Consider the following 25,363-nt stretch of genomic DNA (forward strand, 5'->3'; position numbering starts at 1 on the left):
AACCAATATTTCATTTAAACCTATGAAATGCTATGCGATTACTGAGGAGTGATTTACTTCCAATTAGGTAGTCACTTTTGGAATAGGTGTGAGGTGGTAATGTATGTTTTGTGTATTTGAAGTGGAGAGTTCTATAAATGTTTATTAAGTTTACTTGTTCCGGGTCTGAGTTCAAGTCCTGGATGTCCTTGTTAATTTTCTGTCTCGTTGATCTATGGAATCGTTAGCTCTTCTTGTTACATTGATCCTTTTGCCATTATGTAATGTCCTTCTTTGCCGCCTTTGATCTTTGTTGCTTTAACGTCTACTTTAGCAGAGGTGAGAATTGCATCTCCTGCTTTTTGTTTATTTGTTTATTTTTACTCTCTGTTTGGTTGGTAAATCTTCCTCCTTCTCTTTGTTTTGAGTCTTTGTGTATTGTTGCATGTGAGATGGGTCTGGATGCAGCATATCGATGGGTTTTGGCTTTTTATCCAATTAGAATATATATAAGTTTAATACTGGCATTTGATGCTAGCTGGCTGTTTTGCCCATTAGTTGGTGTACATTTTTCATTGTGTTAATGCTCTTTGCTTTTTGATATATTTTTGGAAAGGCTCATATTGGTTGTTCCTTTATATGTATAGTGCTTCTTTCAGAAGCTCTTGTAAAGCAGGCCTGGTGGTGGTGAAGTCTCTAAGTACTTGTTTGTTCGCAAAAGATTTAATTTTTCCTTCGCTTATAAAGCTTAGTTTGGCTGGATATGAAATTCTGGGTTGAAAGTTCTTTTCTTTAAGGATGTTAAATATTGGTCCCCACTCTTTTCTGGCTTGTAGGGTTTCTGCTGAGAAATCTGTTGTTAAGTGTGATAGGTTTCCCTTTATGGGTAACCTGACCTTTCTCTCTGGCTTCCCTTAGTATTTTCTCCTCTATTTCAACCCTAATAAATCTGGTGATTATGTGCCTTGGGGCTGGTCTTCTTGAAGAATATCTTTGTGGTGTTCTCTGTATCACCTGGAGTTGAATATTACCCTGCCTTGCTAGGTTGGAAAAGTTTTCCTGAATGATATCCTGAAGAGTATTTTCTAACTTGAATTCATTCTCTTCGTCACGTTCAGGTACACCTATCGAACGTAAATTAGGTCTTTTCACATAGTCCCATATTTCCTGGAGACTTTGCTCATTCCTTTTTATCCTTTTTTCTCCAGTCTTGTCTTCTCATTTTACTTCATTGAGCTGGTTCTCAACTTCTGATATCCTTTCTTCTGCTTGATCAATTCGACTGTTTAAACTTGTGCATACTTCACGAAGTTCCCGTATTGTGTTTTTCAGCTCCATCAGTTCACTTATATTCCTCTCTAAATTGTCCATTCTCATTAACATTTCATCAAACCTTTTTTCAAGGTTCTTAATTTCTTTGCATTGGGTTAGAACAAGTTCTTTTAATTCACAGAAGTTTCTTATCACCCACCTTTTGAAACCTGCTTCTATTATTGGAACACATTCGTTCTCCATTAAGCCTTGTTCCGTTACTGATGAGGAATTGCAATCCCCTGTAGAGGGAGAGGCATTCTGATTTTGAGTATTCTCTGCCTTTTTAGGCTGCTTTCTTCCCTTCATTATATATTTATCCCTCTGTCATCTTTGTAATTACCGACTTTCTAACTAGGTCTCTGAGTGGACGTCCAACTTGTTGATTCCCAGCGCCAAAATCTGAGCAATCCACTGTGCTGGCCAAAACAGCGGTGTTAAGATTGATGGTGCTTTTCTGCCCGGGAATCTCCGGACTCTGCACCAAGAACTGCCGCACTAAGGCGCCAGCAAAACCGCCGCGCTGGCCACAAGAGTCGCCCTGGCGACCCGTGGGGCTCCTCCACTGGGAATCTCTTGGTCCATGAGCATCAAATATTCATCTGAAAATGTGGCGTCCTCTCGTTCTCTGCGCTTTCACTGGGAGCTACGAGCCTGAGCTGCTAGTGATCAGCCATCTTGGATCTATAATTTCAATTATTTTAACATTGTTGTGGTTTGTCTTATGGCCCAAATTATGGTCTGTCTTGGTAAATATTTGGTGAATGCTTGAAAAGATAGCTTTTTGCTATTGTTAGATACAATATTCTGTAAATATTGACTAGGTGCTGATTGTTAGTGGTGTCTTTGAGTTTTATATCATTGCTGATTTTCTCGTCTAGTTATTTTATCAGTTGTTGGGATGGGATATTGAACTCTCCAACTGTAATTGTAGATTTGGCTGTTCTCTCAGCTTTATGAGATTTTGCTTCAGGTACTATACATTTGGCAGTTTGGGGTACTGTTAGAATCACTATGCCTTCTTGGTAGATTGACCTTTTTATCATTTTGTGAGGTCCCTTTCTATATGTGGGAATTCTTTTTGCTCTGAAGTTTATTTGATAGTAATATAAGCACACCAAATTTCCTTTGAATTTTTTTTTGTGTGGTGTATCTTTTTCATCTTTTACTTTAAAATACGTATATTTTTATACATAAAATGAATTTCCTGTAGTCTGCATATAGTTAGGTCATGATCTACTCTACCAATCTGTCTTTTAATGGGTGTATTTCAGCCCTTTATATTTAATGTCATTATTGCTAATGTTAGGACATAAATCTGCCATTTTTAAAATTTCTGTTTTCTTTTTTCTTTATTTCTGTTTTCTTTTTCTTTTCTGTATATTAGTTACGTTTTTAATAATTCCATTTTTATTTATATAGTGTTTTATCTGTTTATATTAAATTTTAGTTGTTGTGCTAGGCATTGTATTTCACACACACATATATGTTTAATTATATATAGTCTACTACATATAGAAACCTTATGTCCCTTTAAGTCCCTTTTCTTTCCTCATTTACAAATGTCTTAAATATTTTCTGTATGTATTTTAAGAAGTACATAAGACAATATCACAGCCATGCAAGGGTGGAGGCCTACACTCCCCAGTCCTCCCTTTCTGATGGGAATGGGGGCCAGGACCCCAGGTTTTTCTGTGGTGTTAGTCAGGTTACTGGATACAAGTTTTCTGCATCGCTAGGCTACCTCTTTCCTGATCCTTTGGCTAGGGAGTGCAAGCTTTCTTAAATTTTGTTGTGTTTTTTGGCATTTCCAGGTGCTGGCTTTTCTACCACTCAGTGTAGGATACGTAAGGCAAAAAGAAAATCACTATATTTTTCCTTGGGTCCCAAGTTCCCTAGATGGTCTCACTTTTTCAGAGTATTGTGTTTTATATATAGTGCCCAGGGTTTTTTAGCTGTACTTGACAGCAGGAAAAGGGAGAAGTGTGTCTACTCCATCTTTTCCTGAAACTGGAATTCCCTCTATTAAATGCTGATCAAAGTATGTTATTTCTACGCTGTGTAAGTAAATTGACAAGAAGCTAAGTAGTTGACACCAAGGAAAGTAAGAGCGCTGTTATTCTCAGGGTGGTTACATTTAGTAGAAGAATTTTTAAGATACTCAAATCAAAGTAATGAAAAGAGGAAGAAAGGTTCCACCAATTGCTGTGGGTATTTATAAACAAGAATGATCATAATTTACATAGGATCAGGAAAAGCGTTTAGGAAATGGGTTTGAAAAAGCTTCAAGGGGCTGGATAGGATCTTAACAGATGAGTAGAGAAGTGGAGGAGGCATTTTGGTGGCAGAAACAAAATGAGTCACATTCGTTGTCTTTCTGGGCATAAGCTCAGATAGGGCATACAGCTATTTGATCAGCTAATAGATGGGTGCCCCTTGGGAGTAGCTGGCAGTGCTGTTTATGTATTTATTTCACAAGGTTGTCTTTCCCTTCTCATGCTCACACCTATGCCAGAGATTATGATCTGTTGGTCTTGGGGAAATGAAGATAGATATCATTGTTTTTGTTCTTAAAATTTCTTAGGTGGCTGTAGTGTGTGACCAGGATTAGCAGATGCTACAGATGCATCTCTAGATAAACACAGCAAATTGATTTAATTTTGTTTAAATCAGTAAATAATTACTTAGTGTTTGCTCTATGCTGGGGGAGTTTTAGGATATGGAAGGTGGGACATTTAATATCTTTTAAAACTCCTGCCCAATTATAGCTACTGTGACAGATACTTTCACTTAAATTATTTCAGGAATTAATTATATAGCAGGAGAGACAATTTAATACAAAGTTGATTGTTTTAAATGCCATATAAATAGAGTTATAAAATTAAAAATAGAGTTATAAAATGACTGGAGTGAAGATGGGGACAGATATGACTAAGTAAAATACGGAAATAGGGGTTTCTTCGAGATGAACCAGTCCCACCTCTGCCTCTGACAAATGAGGAAACTGAGGCTCAAAAATCAGTAATTTTCTCAAGGTTACAAGGCTTGTGAAAGAGCTAAGGGAAAAAAAACAGTTTTCCCTGACTCCAAGGTCAGTGCTCTTTCCACATAGCTTCAAAGGTAAATGTACCTCTTTGATGAAGGAATCTATGACTGTTTTCTTAAACATATCTATGAAGTTCCCATCTGAAAGTTTCTTTACTTAGTAGTACAGTGGGTAGAAGCTTAGTTCTACAAAATGCATGGGGAGGATTTGGTTGAGAATTTGTTTAGTAAAAAGCCTTTGAACCAAAACATTTCACAAACAGCAGAACGGCAGGTCGTAGTATCTGTGGAGAGCATCTGGGTTCATCACCCTAATCAATATTTTCTAAGCTGTTTTTGCTAAATTAGCAAAATTTCAAAAGATAATATTTGAATTTACTAGAATATTCTAAAGATTGTTAATTTAGTTTTTGTAGGTGTTTTTTTCCTTCATCAACATAGAAAATGAATCTTTTTTGTTTCTGCTTTATATTGAACAATGTGGGATCAGCCTTAAATTTAAAGAAGTATCTGATTTTATACCTGAGTTAAAGAATGTTGATACAGAAAGTGAGAAAAAATTTTTCATTTGAAACCATTCATAAGATCTGAAAACACTGGTAAACTATATCAGTAATTTTTAATACAGCATTTTTTATGTTGGATTAATTGGTCTAAAAAATATACATAATTTCTTTTGCAGATTTAACTGGGTATGATGATTTATAGGCTCATTTTCCTCGATGATATTTTAAGAGTGTTTCAGTAGTTTCATTTGTGCATATGTTTCAGTCAGTGAGGAGGCTAGGGACATAAGACCCAATATGGTTCCCTTTGTATAACATTGATCAGTTACTTTCTTGAAGAAAGTTTTATCTGTAAAGTGAGGAAATTGAAGTAAATGACATTTCAAAAGTACCCTAGTTATGATAATCTGTGATTAAAATAAGTAAAGCTAAAAATTCAAATTAAAAAGCATGCACGTGTAACCTGTGGCCTGCATGTCACATTCTTTATATAGTACTTACTCTTACAACATCCTAAATCTTTTTAAATGTTGTGTTGGTTTTGCTACCTTTAGCTAACATTCTTTATTTTTACCTGCTAATCTTCTGAAAATCTGTGATTTAAGAAGAAATTTTAAAAAAAATTTTTTAGGGAGATGGAGTCTTGCTCTGTAGCCCAGGCTGGAGTCCAGTGGGGGTTCTCAGCTTCACTGCAACCTCCGCCTCCCGGTTTCAACCGATTCTCCTGCATCAGTCTCCTGAGTAGCTGAGATTACACGTGCCCACCATTACACCTGGCTAATTTTTGTATTTTTAGTAGAGACAAGGTTTCACCATATTGTCCAGGCTGGTTTTAGCTCCTGACCTTGTGATTCACCCTCCTCAGCCTCTCAAAGTGCTGGGATTACAGGTGTGAGCCACCATACCTGGCTGAAATAAAATTTTTTGTATGGTAATTTTTTCTGTATTGCCTGATTCATAAATTGATACATTTTCTGTGTGTTTTAACACCTAAAGTCTATCTCTCCCTTTAAATTTCTTCCTTTTCTGCAAAAGACTGGAATCTGCTACTTTAATGAGACATATGATGGTAAATATAATGTATACCAGAAAGAATATATTATTTTTTTACATTGTACTACAAATATTAGAGGAAAATAATTTTTTTAAAAATATTAAAATAACTGTTTGGATTATGATGTATTTTTAGCAATTTGAGCTGCCTGTATTTTAAAAAATGAAATCTGTCTTCTTGTTAACACTATTGCTCTGTGTTATTTAAAAGTAAAACAAAGTATGACTTTGGTTTCTCTATTTTTTGGTTCCCTTTTTTATTATACCTCCCTACCCCATCTCTCTCTGCACAGGGTGGGTATTCTGCTCCCTCCTTCTCTCCTTGGCAGGGCTCCTTCCAGGGGATCCCACGGACTGTTCCACCGCACCGCAGACAGAGTGAGTCTGTGTCTCTCACTCCTATCCTGCTCTGGCTTCCCCTTCATGGTATTTCCCTTATGCATGACCTGTTCCTCCCCAGCACCTCCTTTCCTATCCTGAGTGCTCTGCAGGCATCTGCTAAAGCAGCACTCTGTGGTCTCCTCTCTTAACACTTCCTTTGACTGCATGTAAACAGACCTCCACGTAGAGCCTTAATGGAAGCTGTCTGAGGTTAATTTCATTCTAATACTGTTTAAACCTGTTGCCAGTGACCCTAGACCTACTGACATGCATCTGTCTTTAATGCATTTTCAAAAACTTGAAATATGTGAATAAAAATTATTGTGTTATCTGTTTTTAAAAATATGCATACGATCCACAGTGGTATGATGGACAGATGCATAATGTGTAGGGAGCAGGCTTACTAGACCATTGCACATTTCTTTAAATATTTCCTAATTAAGGGCTTGGATTGCATTTCACTGTCATCTAAAATAATGATATTTCTAATTGTTTTATCTAAAAGTGGTTTAAAACAACTAAGATGTTTCTGTAATTTATCAGCTTTACAGCACAGAAGAAATGGCTTTGGAATATGCATGGTTTACTAACATTTCTAATGATTTAGTTGTTGTTTGACCTTAAAATTTTTGTTTACATTAACTCTCCTTTCTAAAACAGTGGGGTTTATTTTGTTTTATGTACTTAAGTATGCCTGGTAAGTTGGTTATATTTTATCTTTTTTGAAAAGTCACCCATAAAAAGCTATTATTAATTAAAAAGAAATATAAATATAGTCAATCAGAGATACTTTTATGCCTTCTCCAAGGATTTATCCAGATTTGTGATCTGTTCAATTTTTTTATTATCCATTTCGGTGTAAAAGGAGGAAATTTAAAGTAATTAGCAATTTTATTTATTTAAAGAAAATCTTATTTTTGGAATTAGCCAAAATTATGAAGTATCAACATGAATTTCAGAGAAGGTGTGAAGTTTTATTTTTTGCTGCTATAATTCTCCTTCCCTTCTGTACTTTTGTTTTAAAGAAAAATAGTTTGTATAGGCTTTTATATGATGTTATTTAGTAGCAAGTTCATTTCTTTAGTGGAAGCAATGGGAAAAGGAGTTTTTTGTCCTCTTCCTTTTCTGTCTCCCACCGCCTCAGTAACTCCTCCTTTTTACTTCTCTGGTCCGCAAGTAAGTTGCTTTCTTTTCTCCTCTATTTAAATAATCCTAGCACAAAAAGAATTATACTAAATTGCTAGTGAATTCTTCTGGAATTTTAAAGGACAGATATATCAAATTATAATGTGTTCTTAGGCTTGTAACTAGTAAACAGCATGGTTTGAAATTTCCCCTCAGATTAGCACACCCACCTTTGTACTTAAGCCCCCTTTTAGCCCGATTCCTTTGGTCTCACCATTTTCCTCTTCCTTTCTCCTTCCCCTTAGCTAGCTATAATACGGAATTGAAGTTTGGGGTTAATTATTCTGTATTACAAATAGAATTTTAGCTTTATTTTTAAAAACATGTTTCTCAGAAATACCCATTTCATTAGTTTATTTGTATAGCTTTAGAATTTTCTTGGCTTTTCCCTGAGTCAATGGCTCTGCATTTTCAAGTGCTTCTTCGCCTTTCTTGGGTCCAGAGCTTTCCTTTTTGTTTCCAACTGTGAAGCAGTACTATCCTACAATTTCTACATTACTGGTAAGATCTGCCTTTTTTTTTTTTTTTAACTTCTCTAGATCAAACCGTCTTTCTCTACATCTTCAGATTAACAAAAAGAAAGTTTTGGTTGTCCACAGTTTGGATGTATTTGTCATCTAGGAAAAAATATATATATATATATTATATATACATTATATATATAATATATATATATATATATAAGAGTCTGTTCCTGAGTAAGTTCTCACAGCCTATGCATCTAAAAGAACTGGGCCTAGGACTTGATCTTCGAGACTATAGGACTCAGTTGGTGGAAAGTAATGACCAGAGGGCTTGTTCACAGCCTTTTAATAACTGTTAATGAGCTTGAAAGGTTCCTTTACAGGGGAAATATGCTCTAAACTACTACTCTATTTTGAATTCACCCTGAGAATAGCTAAAGCAGTTTACTAATAAAGGGTTTTTGTTTTTTTTTTTAGTGATAAAATACAGAGGAGAAAGGTACGAAATTATTAGAATAAATCTAGTGGTTTTCCAGAGGGTTTTGGAATAGATCTTTTCCTGCAATAAACTTGTAGTCAGTGATACTTGTCTCCAAATTTAGTCATTATGTGGGTCCTAGTACTCATGTTTGAAGAGGTTAATTGTGCTTAAGTAATGGAAGATAGTTGAGAGATTTCTCCATTATGTTTCATTAAAAAGTTCTTTGATAACTTCTTGAACATCAACTTGAGTCAACTGCCTTTATCTTCTAAATGGGGAGACCAGGTAAATCTTGGCCGTGAGTCTTCAGTAAGGGCAGTCTGTTGTTTTTAAATTACAGGAGTATAGTAAACCTTCTAGTATGAAAATATAGTTCATTCCAAATATGCAGAGTGAGATAATTAATGTTTACAGAAAATAGTTAGCCCTCGTCACTCTAGAAAGCTGTACTGGCCAGCAATGTTCATACTGAGTTTAAGAATGTAGGAAAATAGAAGTAAATGGAAGGTTCTGGTCTTTATTATTTTTCTTTCTCAGGAAATTTTGACTTACATTTCTTAAGTATATTACTAGTCTCTACTTCATGATACTTACTTTTTTATTTCAAATTAAATTTTCTCTAGGTTAGCAGAAAATATCTACGTTTAGACATATAGAGGTCTTTCCCTGTTAGTAGGGACTTGAGCTTTTGTACAGATTCACTTAACTGGCATCGGTGTAGTCTTTCTACTCTAATTTCCCAACTGTGTAAAATTGGGAATGATAGATAACCTACCTCAGAGTAGGAAAATTTAATAAAAATAATTGCTTTTGACAAGTAGAAAGCCTTACTGGTAATTCCAAATAGCATCCTTGCCAGAGCATGTACTTACAGGAAGAATACTTGACTTTTCAAAAAGTATGTTTTGAAATAATATTTATTTCTTATTGTGTCTAACTGAGCTTTTAAAATTTGCTCTTTAGTACCTTGCTTGAGAAATTTAGAAGTCCTATTTATCTTTACCTTCCATATGCAGTGACTTAATGGGAAGGGAAAAAGTGGTTTTAAAACAACAACAATTACTTAAATGCATCTACATTTGTCGTAATAGCCTGACAGCTTCTTGATGTAATGTTGCCTGATTATTCTAAGTTTATATTATAGTAGTAAGTAGTTGTGTCCACCAGAATTACATTAAGAATGACAAGTTTATATTGTCTTACATCCTTTTCCTCCTAACAAATTTCAGGGGGTGTTTCACAAATATTTTTGATATGCAGTGATTATAAATTTATTTTACATGACAGCCCAGTATGTATTTACTGAAAGAATATATTTACAACCTGATTCACGTGTGTATGTGTATTTAAAATTCAGATAAAAGATTCATAGACAATACTCTTAAAACATATGATACTCTCATTTTTTCTCTCTATTCTATTTTTTTTTTTTTTTTTTTTTTTTTGAGACGGAGTTTCAATCTCGTTACCCAGGCTGGAGTGCAATGGCGCGATCTCGGCTCACCGCAACCTCCGCCTCCTGGGTTCAGACAATTCTCCTGCCTCAGCCTCCTGGGTAGCTGGGATTACAGGCACGCACCACCATGCCCAGCTAATTTTTTGTATTTTTAGTAGAGACGGGGTTTCAGCATGTTGACCAGGATGGTCTCGATCTCTTGACCTTGTGATCCACCCGCCTCAGCCTCCCAAAGTGCTGGGATTACAGGCTTGAGCCACCGCGCCCGGCCTCTATTCTATTTTTTTAAATGCTGGTAGCAGCCTGCAGTTAGAAAAACATTGGTCTGTTTTGCCCATATAAATCTGAGCATTTAGGTTTTAATATACTGACTTTAAATATGAAGGCTAAGAAATTTAGATAATTTGATGTGCATAGATTTTGTGTGTATAATCATAGTAAAGCTTTTTTTGCAGAAATACTGTTTTTAAGTGGTGCCTCCTAAGAATTATCTAGGGCAGGAAAAAAATTTTGTTGTTGAATATTAACAGAATGGCTCAAATGGCTGATGAACTCTTTGTAACAGAGTCAGCTTTTCCTCAGTTCAGCCAAAATGATGATTTCACTGAATGCCCTCTTTTGCCATTTGCCTCAACTGCACTGTCCCACTTTAATAATTCACTAGCCTTATTCTTTTAGTCCGTTTGGTTGGAGAACTGTTCTCCTGAAATTCATACATCTGGATAATCTTTCTAAGAGCTACTTAAAATTTACACTTTCACAAATATTCCTATAGGAAACTCTTATGTATATATTTTTTAATTTAGCCATACATTTTAAGAAAGGGGAAAAGACTAATGTTAATTGAATACTTATTAAGATTTTTAATGTCTTAAATGCTTTTCTACGTATTTCATTTTAATTATTATTTGATTCTCACAGTAACTCAGAGTCAGAGCTATTATTCCAATTTTCTAATAAGGAAAATGCAAATCATAAATAAATCAGCATATTAGGTAGTAATTTTCTCAGGGTAAGTGAACAAACCAGAATTAAATTCCATTCTATTTCCAGAGTTTGAACTTTAAATATTTTTTGTAAATACAGTGACTCTTCCTTCAAAATGTTCATTTGTCCTATTTATAATAGTAATGTACTAACTCATTATGGAGGAATTAGAAGAAGCATTTTGGTATATTTTCTTTCAGTCTTCTAAATTTTATGTTTTAAAATTGAATTTATGTATTTTCAGTCGTTCTGCTTTTTTCACATAGTATCATTTTATATATACACACACACATTTTCACATGGCAAATATTTCTAAGTGAATTTTTTTCTACTATTGGGTGTTAATGTTGTTTCTAGTTACAGAGAGGAATATTGCTAAGCAGTTTATCTTTGTGTATAAATCAATGTCAGTGTCTCTCTTTTCTTAGATAGATTCCTAGAAGGATATCACTTAATCAAAGGGTATGCACTTTCTAAGGACACTTGATGTGTCAAATGTGTATTTGACAATTGTTGAATTGTCAAATATGCTTGTAAGGTATAAATTAACAAGGCTCAATCTGATTGACTCCAATGTGTGACTTAATCAATGTTACACATAAAAATAGCTTCAGCCTCCTTAGAAATTAGCTCTGGGATGACTTTTCATAAAAATAAAATATTTTTGAATGGAATGCAAACTAGAGTAACTCAGTAAAAACACTTTACTAATTCAATTTTGTGTATGCTCATTTTTAATTTAAGTATAGTTAACATAGAATATGGTACTTAGTCCTTGAAATTAGGGACTATCTAATATAGTCATTGGTTAATTGACTAGAAATATGCATCTAACTCATGGTCCAATAGGCCTTCCACAAATATAGGCATGGTTTAGTTTCTTGCAATTATGAGAAATGCAACAATTAGTGTTTTCTCTATAAAGCCTTTTATTACAATCTGCTTTGCAGCTTGTGGGATTTATTTTTTTTAGCCAGTCTTTGTTTCTGTACTGTAATGCTTGCAGTATTCTTGTACTCTGGATAAATATACTGTGTCTATTGGTCACAACAATGGAATTGTACTATTATGATTCGATTTAAGTTTTTTCCCCCTGAACTACTGTGCATCATCTGAGAGGTAGATGCTAATAGATTCTGTGTCTTTGATATATAGACACACAAAATTAATCATCTCACAGTGATTGTGCCTCTATTATTAAATTCCTCTTAATCACTTTGATACTTAAAAAAATAAAATGTTAACTGGTCATCAACTTAGAAAAGCCATTGAACTCTTTATTTCCAAAATTATTTATAAACAATTTATATTATCAATCTGCTCTCCTCTAAATTTTCTGAGGTCTAGAGGCACCATTCTGAGATAATAGTGAGATACAGAAGAATAAGCATTCCTGATTCCTGAAAAGCACTAGAAGCTGTGATTGGCTTCTTGAGATCTCTAAAGCAAAAGTCTTTAAAATCTAGTTGTAATACAGTATTAGAGATACAGTTAAGTCTTTCATCTCTATACTGATGTGCAGAACCTCACTTACAATTTGCATCATAGGTTAAGATCAGGTTATACCTTTACTGGTCTTGAATGCAATGATGATAATAAAGCTAAACTAACACATACTGAATCTTATTTAATTTTATAACTTACAAAAGCTTGAAATTATTTAAAATTTAATTTCTACCTTTTCATAAGGGGTTATGTGGGACTAAACCTTTTTAGGTCTTTGGAGTATGAATATTAAAGTTTACCAGAATTATTTTCAGTATTTTATTTGGTAAGAGTCTTCAAGTGATCCCTCTTAAGTGTGAGAAGTTGTGCACATGCCTTTCTGTGGTTATGAGCATTTGTACTAACTTACAAATTACTTTAATAAGAAAGTATAAATCTATTAAGTGTTTTTATTATGCACAAATATATTAAATGAAATAATGAATAATGCCTAGGAAAACACAACAATAGCAAAGCAAATACTTGTGGCTGCCACCCAGTCATGGCAATCCTTGGTGTTGTGTGTGGTCTCTGATGCCATTGTCCTGTCTTTTTCTTGTCTCTGCTCTCCCATTATGCCATTGGCAAGGAGTTGAGAAGTTAGTCCATTACTTCTCTGACAAAGCGTGGTACAGTACAATTTCGGATTTTTTCCTACCACCTTCCTCATAACCACTTTTTGGTTTTTTTTTTTTTCTTTTTCCAGTTTGCATGATGCATGTCAGAGCCTGCATGAATGTACAGGCATGTTACAGATGGCTCTATTTTCACTTTCCTTTTTATGGTTAAAATGTATTTAATAACAATAAATTTGTATGTACCCAGGAAAAAAATTAGGTAAATCTTGTCTGTTATGCAGTAGCATTATTACACTTTAGAACATTTCCTGCTTTCTTTGTACACTTTGACATATTTTTACTCAATCAGGAGTTGATGTTTTAGCTGCCATCTTTTGCTAATAACCCTAGAACAAGACTGCTTATGAAAACTGGCATGAACGCTTTTCCGTATGCTAATGCTGTAGATCTTTGAAGTGTTGTAAAACATTAAAGGTGAACTGTTTTGTTCACTGATGGGTGCTACTTTGCCTTTTTACATGTTCATTATGTTTCCCCCAGTGGGTCACTGTGGAATCACCTCTTTCCAGAAATACTGTTCCACAGTGTGGCTTGAGTTTAGTGTCTGAAAGTTATCCTGTGTAGGCTAGATCATCTAAGAAGGAAATAGGACATTATCCAGGAAAGTTAGTTCCTTAATATTGGTATTGCATCTGCCTATGGTGTTTTAAAATATATTAAAATAATCATCTGGTTATATTGCATATTCCAAAAGCCTGTGAACTCATCAGAACTAACCAGATAGCACAGAATGTTAAATTTTAGGGCTGTATTTTAAGAAATTATCTGATAGTCCAAATTCTGGCTTTCATTTGCCAAAATGTTTGAATTTGAACGTGTTAACTTTTTTTTAACCCCACTTTACTCATTTATAGAAGGAAAAGAACAATATTTTTCACCTAGGGGTCTCATGATAACTAGAGATCATGCATGCAAACTCAAGAGTTTGGATCTATACCATTGGAAAGAAGGGAACACTGCTCTCTAAGAGCCCAGAGTATAACATTTCTCAGGTATTTATGTATCAGGCATTGTACTGTCACTGGTTATTATTTGCAGCAATTCCATGAAGTATATATACTGATACTACCCTCATTTTGTGAATTATGAAATTCCGTTTTAGGATAGTGGGATTATATTTACCTACTATCTCACCTATCAGTGGTAGATCTATCAGTGATAGATCTATAAGTGAAAGATCCAGGATTCAAACTCAGATCAGTCTGATTCTAAAAGCTAAATGATTCAATACTGTGCTGTACTACCTCCTTTGTAGAGCCATTGTAAAGTTCTCTCTAAACTTGCATGTCTTTGCTCTGGTTATTATCTCCAGGAAGGCATTTAAAAATCCTTGACTTCTGTGTCATATCAAATATACTTTATGCAGATTCAAAACATTTAGATAATATTGACATTATTGAACTATGTATTTGAAGCCTAGAAACCTCATATTCTAGTTTATTATTATATTGCCAAAGAACTTGCTTTCGTTTTGAAGACCCAGTTACAAAGAGCTGTGGCTTGAACTCATCATTCTTATATCCTTTAATAATCACAGATGAAATTTATTGAGCATGTACTATGTGCTAGGAAGTCCTATGCTAAATGTTTTACATATGTAATCATATTTAATTATTAGAATTAGAAACAGAAAATAGCTGAATGCTTGTTAAGACACTTTTCCCAACCTATTTCTAGTCTTCAGATAGAAAACATTTGGCGGCTAAGCTTTTAAAAGGTCATTATGAGTGGTACTTGTGTTTAACATGCAGTCAGTATTTCCTGCTATCCTTCTAAACATGAATCATTAAGCTAACCACAGACTTATTTGGAGGGAACAATAGGTTTTTCCTATTAGATTTATTTTTCATCAGTGTTTTTTTTTTTAAACTAGTTTTTATTTATTAGTGCTTCATCATTGGCCTAATAAAAAAGTATCACTTTGATAATTCTTGGCCAGATAAGTAATTCTTGAATATACTGCTAATATTCACTTATTCATTTATCTAGCAAATATGTATTTCATCCCTACTTTGTGCCAAATATTAGAAATACCAACTGTAATGAAAAACGGTACATGGTACATGCCTGTAAGGAGCTCCCAGTCTCTGGTTATCTTTGGAAAGCAGCCTAAAATAGACATTTATGATTATCATTAAAGACGTCTACGAAGTCTTTGCACAACCACCCAGTAGTGCCTGTTGCTGATATTCTTGACCTTGACAGATGGAACTCTTTGAGAATTATCAGGATGGTGTGCTGAAGTTTACGTATCTAACTAAGACTTGAAGTTACTGAGTTCAGTTAGAGGCACTGTAAGCCTGGGGATAGGTCCTCATTTTGATGCTTCAGTAACCAACCCCTGCACAAGTTTCAGGATTAAAGTTTTACTCATTTGTGACTACAGGGAGTAGTTAAGATATGGGATCTTTCCTGAAGTCCCCCCCCCCAGTAATGGGGGGATTCCTTTTGCCCTCTAGGTTTCGTGGGCTGCTGAGACTACGAAATCCATGCATTGGTAGACAGCTCCCCAGAGGCCTTTTTTGGATACAAGCCAGTACTCATCTTGCCTGTGCCACCTTCAGATGTTAGAGATTTTTGCTAAATAGCTTAATATATGGCTTTTCTGACAGTTTCATCCCCTCTGGTTACATTCCTCACTAGTTCCACTAGAGTGATCATTCTAAAACACACACATTGGATATTGGGATTCCTCTGCTTAAAATTTGTCCACATCTCCCATCATCTACAACACAAAGTCAGAGCTACTTAGCCTGACACAAGTCCCTTAGGAGCTGGACCTTAGCTATGCTTTTGCACTGTCCTTTCAAATTCAGTCTATAATTTGAAGTGACCGGATCATGCCATTTTCTTTTTTTACCTCTGTGTTTCGCTTGTACTAGCTCATTACACATCTTTCTTCCCTTCTTGTTTACTTGATGAACTCCTATTCACCCTATTAAAACTCAGGGCAGATTGTTTGCCATTCAGGAATGCCTTCTGTGACCTCTCCAGGCAGGCATGTTTTCTTTTTGGTCCCATATGTTGTTATGCTTGAGACATGGTCTCATCACTCCTTTACCTTATTGTCTCCCTCACTGAGCTCCTCAAACACAGGAACAAAGTTATGTTCAGCTCCAGATTTTCTCTTCTATTACAGTACATGATAAATAATAAACATTTAAAAAATGGGCCGGGTGCGGTGGCCCATGCCTGTAATCCCAGCATTTTGGGAGGCCGAGGGGGGTGGATCACGAGGTCATGAGATTGAGACCATCCTGGCCAACATGGTAAAACCCCATCTCAACTAAAAATAAAAAAAATTAGCCAGGCATGGTGGTGTGAACCTGTAGTCCTGGCTACTCAGGAGGCTGAGGCAGAGGAATACTTGAACCCGGGAGGCAGAGGTTGCAGTGAGCCAAGATCACACCACTGCTCTCCAGCCTGGCCACAGAGTAAGACTCCATCTCAAAAAACAAAAAGTTTATAGTCTTTTATATTCATTCCTATTTGTCTTATCATTCAAGAGGATGAGGGATCTTTCTTTTTATATTTACATTCTAAAAATGCCTCAGGGAGTTTTTTTAATGGCCATAGAAGCAGTAGTGGATGTGGGCAAGATGAATTAACATCTTGCATTTATATTAAAACAGTTGATTGTTTAGAATTTGGGGAAACTGTAGCAACAAGCCATCAGAACACATCTCTGCTTTGCTTGTTAGCGGTTAAGAGGTAGCTTGTTCAACTTGCTGGTAAGTGTAATTAGCGTCAATCCAGCCCTTAGTGGATAACCACTTCCATGTAGTCTTCCACATATCAGGAGCAAGTTGTTTCCTTGTTCCTTACATTATATAGGTGTTTCTTATTCCTCATAAAGTAGACTTTTTGTTTTACAGTAGTGGAACTGATTTTCCAAACTATAGTTACCAAATAAATAAAACAAGACATTGATTTTGGAATAGGGAAATTATATCATGCCACCAAAATTAATTTTTAATAAAAATACAAAATTTATATTATTTAGCATATGGAAACCATTGATTTAAAGTAATTAATTAGTAGTGTAGATGTCTAACTAATAGGTTAGACATTTATTTATATAACTGTTACATTCCTCTCAGTTGACTCAACATTTTGTTATTCTTTAAAAACTATTTTCTAATTCATTAATATTTGATATGAAGTTTTATTGCATTTAATACAAGTAGCATGTCTTTTTGACTCTGCTGTATTTCCATTTATTTCTCTAAGCAGTGGTCAGTTGGGTACTATGAGTAATCAAAACAGTACAAGTGGTGAGTACGAAATAGTACAAATTTATAGTTCACAATGGTCCTTACCTGGGCATTTCTGGAAGTTGGTTGTCTGAATAACCAGTTAATTACCTGTCTTAACTGAAAAATCATCTCTTTTTATGCTTTCCACTGATAGTACATTTATACCTTCTTTGTTTCTGGCAATAGACATATTACAATAAAGTCCATTTTTAAATTATCACTGATATTTTCAAAAGGCTCAAATTGCTTTCAGATTTTTAACTTGGAACTAGAATATCTTAACATGTTTGAAGGTGAAAAGGGAAAACAAATGCCTGTTCAGCCAATTGATGGTGCCTCCTTCCTGATTACTTTTTTACTTTTTATTCCCTTTGGTAGATTTTGGTTTGCTTAATATGGTCCTACTCTATTTTTTCACTAATCTTTCAAGGTTTTTGATCACTTTACCGTAGTCATTTTTATCTAGGGAGCCCCAGGGAGAATTTGTTGAGTTAATTATGTGGTGATTTTAGTATCTTCCATTTTGCAGGACAGTCTATTCATTTTTGTGTTGATGTACTGTGAAAATACCCAGTGACTTTAAAGTCTGAGATATTTAGCTTGAGACAGCAATTGAGATGGCTTATTTATTTCAAACATTCTGCAATATGATTTGATGTGACATATTTCAAATTTTAAATAGTCACTGTATTCATTTTTTTTTAATAGCAAGTCAGCCATATGCCATCATAGCCAACCATCCTCCATGAGTTGATGAGCCTTGCCCACAGTCAGTCCCAATCCAGCCATAATCTAATTGCTGGCTGCTGATCCTGGGCAGCCATTGTCCAGTGCTGGTCAGGGAGGTGAAAGAAGTGAAAAAACACAAATGATGTCGTATAAATAGATCCACCCCTTCTAATGGGGAAATTATCGATACTATGTAGATTTATTTGTGGATTAGCAAATAAAAAAAAGTTACTAGTGAGAAATAGTCCTTTGAAGTTCACATTGTAAAGCCTTTTGCCAAACTCTTTGACTTTTAGCCCATACTATTTAAAGAGAGAGAGAGAGTGTGTGTGTGTTGTGTGTGTGTGTGTCTGTGTCTGTGTGTGTATGTGAGGGGGGGATGGGGAGGGACGAGAGAGAGAGAGAGGTAGGGGGAAGAGAAATTGAGAGAGAGATTATGCATTTGTAGCAAATACTCCTGTATCAGGCAGGCCCAGTAGGCCCTGCCCCATATATTTTAACTATTTGGGCCATTGAAAGATAACTTTAAGATTTGTATTTTTTACTGGATACCCCGAAATCATGGAAATTGCACTGTTCCTCTAATTTTTTTTTTTTGAAACCACTACACAATGAGCAGGGAAGTACATGTGAGGCATATAGACCGTGAGAATTTTGTCATCATAGGCTTCTGTGCTTTAGTTCCAGTTAGAGGCAACTTCAGATTTGTTTTACTCTGAGCCATCATTTAAAAGGCTGATTATTCTAAATTTAAGTAAATGAATGTTTACTTTTAGTCAGGGTGGATCTATTTTTTCATATGTCAGCCGTAATAGCAGTGAGACAGAACAAATAATCTCTGAAACATTTTATTTGGAAACTTTTCAACAAGAATATTAAAAGTAGGTTAGCATTAGCTATGTGTATTGACCTATATTTGTTAAATAAATAGAATTTCACATAAGTTGAGAATATAGTATTCTAAATATTGTCTATCTGCCAGTGCTTTTCATTCTTGACAGAAGTACAACACTTGTTAACGTGGTGTACAACTTTTTTTTTAACTTTAATATGAGTAATATTCTGAAGGTCACAGTTAACATCTGAATGCTTTGTGGAGGTTAAACCAAAAACTGTGGAATCATTCTGCCAAGCTCTAAGGTTTAAAATACCCAATGAATCTATTATGGCAGGAATTTTTTTATAATAAATTAGTACTTTAATGTGTTTTTCTCATTTAATTTTGGATCTTGTTCAGTGTTTACTGCCTGTATCATTTTTTGTTTGCATTATCACTCTTGTTTGTGTCTAATTTGCTTGAATATTGCAGTTCATTTTTTAATTAAAAGAAACTCCACATATTTTCCATATTAAAGCCATAATAAGTACCAACACAGCTTAATTGGTATTTATATTAAATCTGGGTGGAATTTCTAAGATAACTTGTTGCTAATGTTGTTTTTAATTTTAACAGCCTCAAGTACTACAGCCTTCCAGCAGCCTTCCCAGACCCACAGACCACACCCAGGGAAAACTAATAAAGCCGCAACATATCGAGGCCTACAGTGAATCCTCAATCCAAGACACGCATCAGGGCGTTGCACATCTGGAAGAAAGCTTTACACACATCTTGCAACAAGAAAGCAACTATGGTTTGGAAGACCAGTCTTTTTCATCAAGCCCACAATTAATGGATGCAGCTAAGAGTACACCTTCTGAAGCAAACTTAAACATGACTGTAAATACTCAAGAGCCTTATCATTTGGCAAATAATCAAATTAGTGACATGCAGTTTATACCCACTTCTCTTCAGACACCTCCCCAGTCAAGTACGGTAGACCAGGCTAAGAGAGTTGGAAGAAAACAGTCTCCCTCAGTGGGCTGTATGTCTCAGCCCAAGTCCTTGCAGCTTTTAAAGCCATCCATATTGAGTTCTTTGGTACCGCCTCCAGTTTCTGAATCATCTCCAAGTAGGACTCCCACTTGTAAAAAGTCACCAATAATCACAACATGTAATTCAGCAAAACTTCAGCCAACATCTAGTCAAACAAATCTTTCAAATAATCAGAATCTGAAAGCATCTAAGCTCCGCCCCCCCTCAGGCTCTTTCAAACAAAAACAAACAAACAATCCCCAACTAGAGCCTCAAAGTTTCCAGGCCAAGACAAGCATACCAAGGCCACTAACGCAACGAAAAGAAATCATGCAGAATCCAAATGGCAATTTGCATTCTGGGGATTGTTTGGCCTCTAATCGATATTCTCGTCTTCCTAAACCAAAGATACATTAAGTACATAGCCATCACCTGCCAATTTGTTCCTTAAAAACAATCTGTTCTGTAATAGCTTTATGTGCAGCTTGCTACCATGGTGGAGGTTCCATTTAAAGCCTGCAAATCTTAAATTAAAATGTAGAAGCTTCTACTAGTTTGGCTCTTCCATTTTATATCCTGGTTGAAGTACATGCCATTTGAGCATAATTATCTCAGGTAAACACAAAGGTTTGCTTACTCATTTCAGAGGCCTGCCAAAGGCCCAAATCATGTTATCCATCCCTCTCCACGTCAGAAAATTCATATTTTCCTGAGCAGGCAAGAAGTGTGCTTTGCTGGTTTAGTCCTGTTAAGGTCTGTATTTATTGTGGTTGTCAGAACCTCACCCCTTTTCACTTGTCTCTTCTGTGAATATAGCTACTGCTTTAACTAAAGATACAGTGATAATGGAAGATGATAATCTGTAAGCAGAGTTCTGGCCAGTGTTTTGTATATTTAAAAGGTCTATGCAAAAGCTTTGTGATGAATAAAGGAGATTAGGCTTTTAATGGAAAGTCTATGTAAGTTTTGTTTTTCCTTGCCAGGGTCAGCAAGCTAATGTTACTATTTATTCATTTCCCAGACAGATTCCCCAGGCTGAAAATGCTTCTTATTACATATAAATCAGTTATATATTGCTTCACATCTTGTTTTACAAACACATGCACATGTACATGCACAAACACACATGCACATATACACACACATACCATTTATGTTTGTATTTGTTACTGGGTAAATTTAGGAGAGCTTGAGATACATCTTGAAACCTGTACCTAAAGATGTATTCATTTGTAACTTATGTTGGTGCTAGAGTTTTGCTGGTAATTCAATTTTGAACCCTATAGGCTTATGGATCCATAATAGCCATTTTAAGTTTCCACAGCATATATTTTAAATTATGTCTTTAATTGTAATATTTATATTTATTGATTTTCTGCTACTATCTGAAGACTGAAATAATAGACTTGAAACATTTGCACAAAACTTTGATGGGATATAAATATCCCATATATAGGGATTTTAAACTATTTTCTATAGCAAAACAAGTTAAAATATTTTGAGAAAAATAACACATTTAAGACTATCTTGAGAAAGCTGGAGTTCATAATACTTTTTGCCCTTCTGAATTTCCTAGGTTTCCCTTTTCTGTGGTTTTTGGTTTTTGGTTTGTTTTTTGAGACAGAGTTTTGCTCCATTGCCTAGACTGGAGTGCAGTGGCACAATCTCGGCTCACTGCAACCTCTGCCTCACAGGTTCAAGCGATTCTCCTGCCTCAGCCTCCTGAGTAGCTGGGACTGCAAAGCATGTGCCACCACGCCTGGCTAATTTTTTTGTATTTTTAGTAGAGGTGGGATTTCACCTTGTTGCTGATCTCGAAATCCTGACCTTAGATGATCCGCTTGCCTCGTCTGTGGTGTATTTTGAAAGACAAATTTTTGAAGGTAGATTTGAGAAGAAAACAGAATTGAAGATGGGAAATTTTGTTTTATTAAAAAGGCGCTGGAAGGTATTTCGAAGACAGCATTCTTATTTATTTTAATGCTCTGTAGAAGGTAGGTGTGGAACCTCCATGCGACCACGTGCACAAACCTAATCATGCTTTGGCCACTTGTCAGTTCAGTAAATCTGCCTTCCTCTTCTCCCAAATCATGTCATCTTTAGGTTGTTCACCTGCAGCTGCTTTAAATGAATTAATATCTTTCAGATAGGTAACCTTACAAGGTGAAGGTTTGTTTTGAACAGCTGACCAAAAATGTTTCAAACAGGATTACGGCCAAAAAGTCACTGAAATTTTCTAGAGATTTCTTTAAAAGATGTATGTTGATGAAATTGCCCCTTTATAAGAAAAGCAACAGCAAGTCTTTTAGTAGAACTTTGAAAGAAGTGTTTGCTACTGTTTTGACCCATTATTCCCTTACCTATTAGATGAATTTGCCATTCACTGGATGGAAACCATTCTTGGATTTCGTAACAGGTGAGCAAAACAAATCTGTTATTATACACTCATATGCCAGCACTTCTGATGGAGAAGCAGTGAAGTTCCAAACGTTGTTTACATAGTCCAGATACTGTTAAGAGTCAGGCAAATCAGCAAAGCACTTGTTCATGGAGATGACCCATAATGGGCTGCAGTTGTAAGTAGTCATACATGGTCTGTCTTTTTGAAGGAGAAAGAAAACCGTTCTCACATATTGCAAATACGTGAATCATACTATATTTCCCTAAAGTAAAATGTACCAGACTTAGTGGTTTTTGTTTATGTAGAATTTGGTTTAGACCCTTATGAAACATTATTTACGAGTTGGCCTTATCTGTAAGGGAAAAGTCCTAAATTTTTAACCCCCTAGTCCGAGGGAAATGTCTTTGTTGTCCATTACATAAAAATGTTGACTCCAGTAATTTATTTTTCTCCATTTTTTCTTCCATGTATTTATTCCATTTTTCTCTATTTTTTCCTTCCCTGATGGATTTGCAGAAATATGTTAACCAATTAGCTCTACTTCTCTGTAACTTTGTTGAGTCTTAATCTTTTAGAAGATAGGCTCATCAGTATATTTATGAAGCATAATATAGTAAGAGAAAACAAATCTAGGATGCTTGCATGACATAAAGTATTTGCCTGCAGTTTTCCTTAAAAACTGCAAAATATCATGCTTGTCTGCTCCTTAGTAAATAAGTCCAAAATGGAAATGAGGATGTAACTTTACTGAATAATCAAATACAATCTTAGATTTGGCTTGATCTGTGTTTATTATTTCTATTAATGTAAATCAACTCTGTGCCAAATCCTCCTCCACAGGAACTCAAAACCATTTATTGTCTTAGTAGTTCTAGTGATATCAGTGAAGATAGTTACAGTGTATGCATTCTAAGTCCCGAGGAAGAAATTTTATGGAGTCGGTTAAGTTTCACATTTGTGAAAGAGGAAATTAGTAGAGTATGTAGAATTAGATATTTGGCTATTAATGGGATGCATATCAAATTTTTAAAAGAAGTTTGGCCTAAGGAGTTTATTGGTACAAGTGCAGATGATATTAAGGCATTAAACGAAGAATTATAGAGTTATGTCATTTAGACTGTTTCTAGTAACAGACCATCTAGCATTTTTTTTTTTGGAGTCTCATTTTTATTTGTGCAATATTTTCAGGCATATAGGCTACTGTTCATTGTATTTATATAGATATTAGGGAATTTACTAAGTACTTTAACAAGTAAAAATCTGAATATGAAAGAAAATATCAGATTTGCACTTTAAATGAGCTTAATTGCTTAAAGTTGTGCCTGAAATATCGAAATGCCTCCTATTGGGTGTGGCTTTGTTCATTGAAATAAATTTGTAATTGTTGCTGTTTGAAGATATCAGTACAGCTGTTCATAGAAATATATTCCCAGCATGTCACTTTTCCCATTAAAGCACTAAGTTTTCATTGAATGTTCCATTGTCCCAATAAGTATTTTACTTACTTTTTCTCAGTGCATCACAGAGCGTGACCCTTCTACAGCTGTCACTTCCAAACGTTCCTGTAGCATAAATGGTGTTACAGATACTGAGGTGCACTCTTGGTTTCTGAGCAGGGTTGTCATTACTGGTTTCCTGGCCTCTAGGGCACTGGGGATGTACTTTGAAATCACCAAGTGGGCTTGCAATTAAGATCAATAAGACTGCAGCACCATTTCAGTTTACTTCCATCTTAAACAGTAGTTTTTGTGTTTTTAAATTAGTTTGGCTGTATTTCCTATATTTAGGAAACATTGGTTATGTTTGCATGCTTATGCACACATTTGAAAATTAATTATAGATGTGATACCTGATGTTCTTCCTTGGAGATGATGGCCTTGTTACTTTTTAAATTCTGATGCTTGAATTCTGTTTTTTAATGATCTTTCACATCTCCCTTTAAGTTTTTTGCTGCAGCAATTTGAAATAATTCTTTTGGATAAATGATTCTGATGGTGGGCGCCAATCTACAGCTATGTCATTAACTGAAGATATATGTTTTAATCTTGTTGGGAATAAGCTTACCCACTTTCTCCTTGCTAAAGCATTTACTTAACAAAATAATACTGACCCTAAGAATTTAAGGTCTCTAAGTCATTACTAACAAAGAAGAAAAATAACGTCTGCCATATTGTTTTTCCCATTGATTTTAAAAGTCAGTTCAGAGTACAAACTGTATATTAGAATTTACCTGTAAAATGAATTCTAAAAAAACAGATGTAAAGTCTCTCCTGAAAATGTTGGCATAGTAAATAAAGTTCATAATTATAAAAGTTCTCTTGTCTTTCTCAACATTGACTCCCATGTTTACTTTTTCTTTGGTGTCTTTTTTCCCACAGAGATCTAAGATACTGTTCATTTGCTTATTTTTTTTCCCCAATTCTGATACTTTATTTTACATGCTGCCTTCTTCACACACATCCTCACACCCCAAGCCCTGATTGAGTAGGAGTTGATTAGTATTTTGTTGTTTTGTCTTCACAGATTCGCTAAGTGAACTAGTACTTCAGTTTCCATTGTGATAAAATATCTGCTTTATCTTAGAATATTTGGATAATGGTAAATGGATATTTAAAGAAACATTAACACCTTAGATTTAGAATGCAGTACAAGGAAGAAAACTTGTAATTTTAATTATTTTGTTTTATTGTTTTTAAGCAGTGTATGTACAAAATAGCTTGAGGCAAGAAAGGTGTTTAGTGAAATTTTACATAATTTTTAGGAACAAAAGGAATAAGGAATATATCGTTTTTCAGTTTTCCCGTTTAGTCACATGATAGTTATGATATATAATAAGCTACAAAAAAGTTGATGCAGTGATATGTTATTAATCCAAAATGGTTACATGAATTCTGGAAAAGGAGGGAAATTTTATTAATAATAAGTTTGATAATGGCATTTGTTACCTCTTAAGACACCTGAATGCACTTTAAGGCCATCTGAGTTGTTAGTGTTGCAGAATTTTGCTCCTTAGGTCAGCTAAATCTGGGTTCTTGTGTCAGGACCAGGAAAATTTAGGCACACAGACACATTGAATTGTGTGGGGAATGGAATTCACTGGGCAAAAAGGAAAAAATAAAATTTCAGCAAAGCGAAGTGGGGGATCCTGCTAAGA

General features: G+C 35.0%; 1 protein-coding gene across 7 annotated transcripts in view; it reads left to right on the forward strand.

The window, feature by feature from the left end:
* Positions 1 to 24,525, forward strand: part of CCSER2 (coiled-coil serine rich protein 2) — a 211,706-nt gene extending 187,181 nt beyond the window's left edge. For 2 of the 7 annotated variants that reach the window (XM_012438997.2, XM_012438999.2), the window contains 2 exons: positions 6,188 to 6,272; positions 19,410 to 24,525. In XM_012438997.2, coding sequence (XP_012294420.2) covers positions 6,188 to 6,272; positions 19,410 to 19,504 — 180 coding nt within the window. In that variant the 3' untranslated portion in view covers positions 19,505 to 24,525. Of the gene's footprint in view, positions 1 to 6,187; positions 6,321 to 12,922; positions 12,963 to 19,409 lie in introns of all 7 variants that reach the window. The other 5 variants (XM_012438994.2, XM_012438998.2, XM_021672267.2 and 2 more) reach the window with 4 other exon arrangements.
* The last annotated feature ends 838 nt before the right edge of the window (positions 24,526 to 25,363 follow it).

The sequence above is a fragment of the Aotus nancymaae genome, unplaced genomic scaffold (assembly GCF_030222135.1).
Source record: "Aotus nancymaae isolate 86718 unplaced genomic scaffold, 86718_ANA_hifiasm-v0.15.2.pri h1tg000010l, whole genome shotgun sequence".
In the NCBI taxonomy this organism is placed as follows: domain Eukaryota; kingdom Metazoa; phylum Chordata; class Mammalia; order Primates; family Aotidae; genus Aotus; species Aotus nancymaae.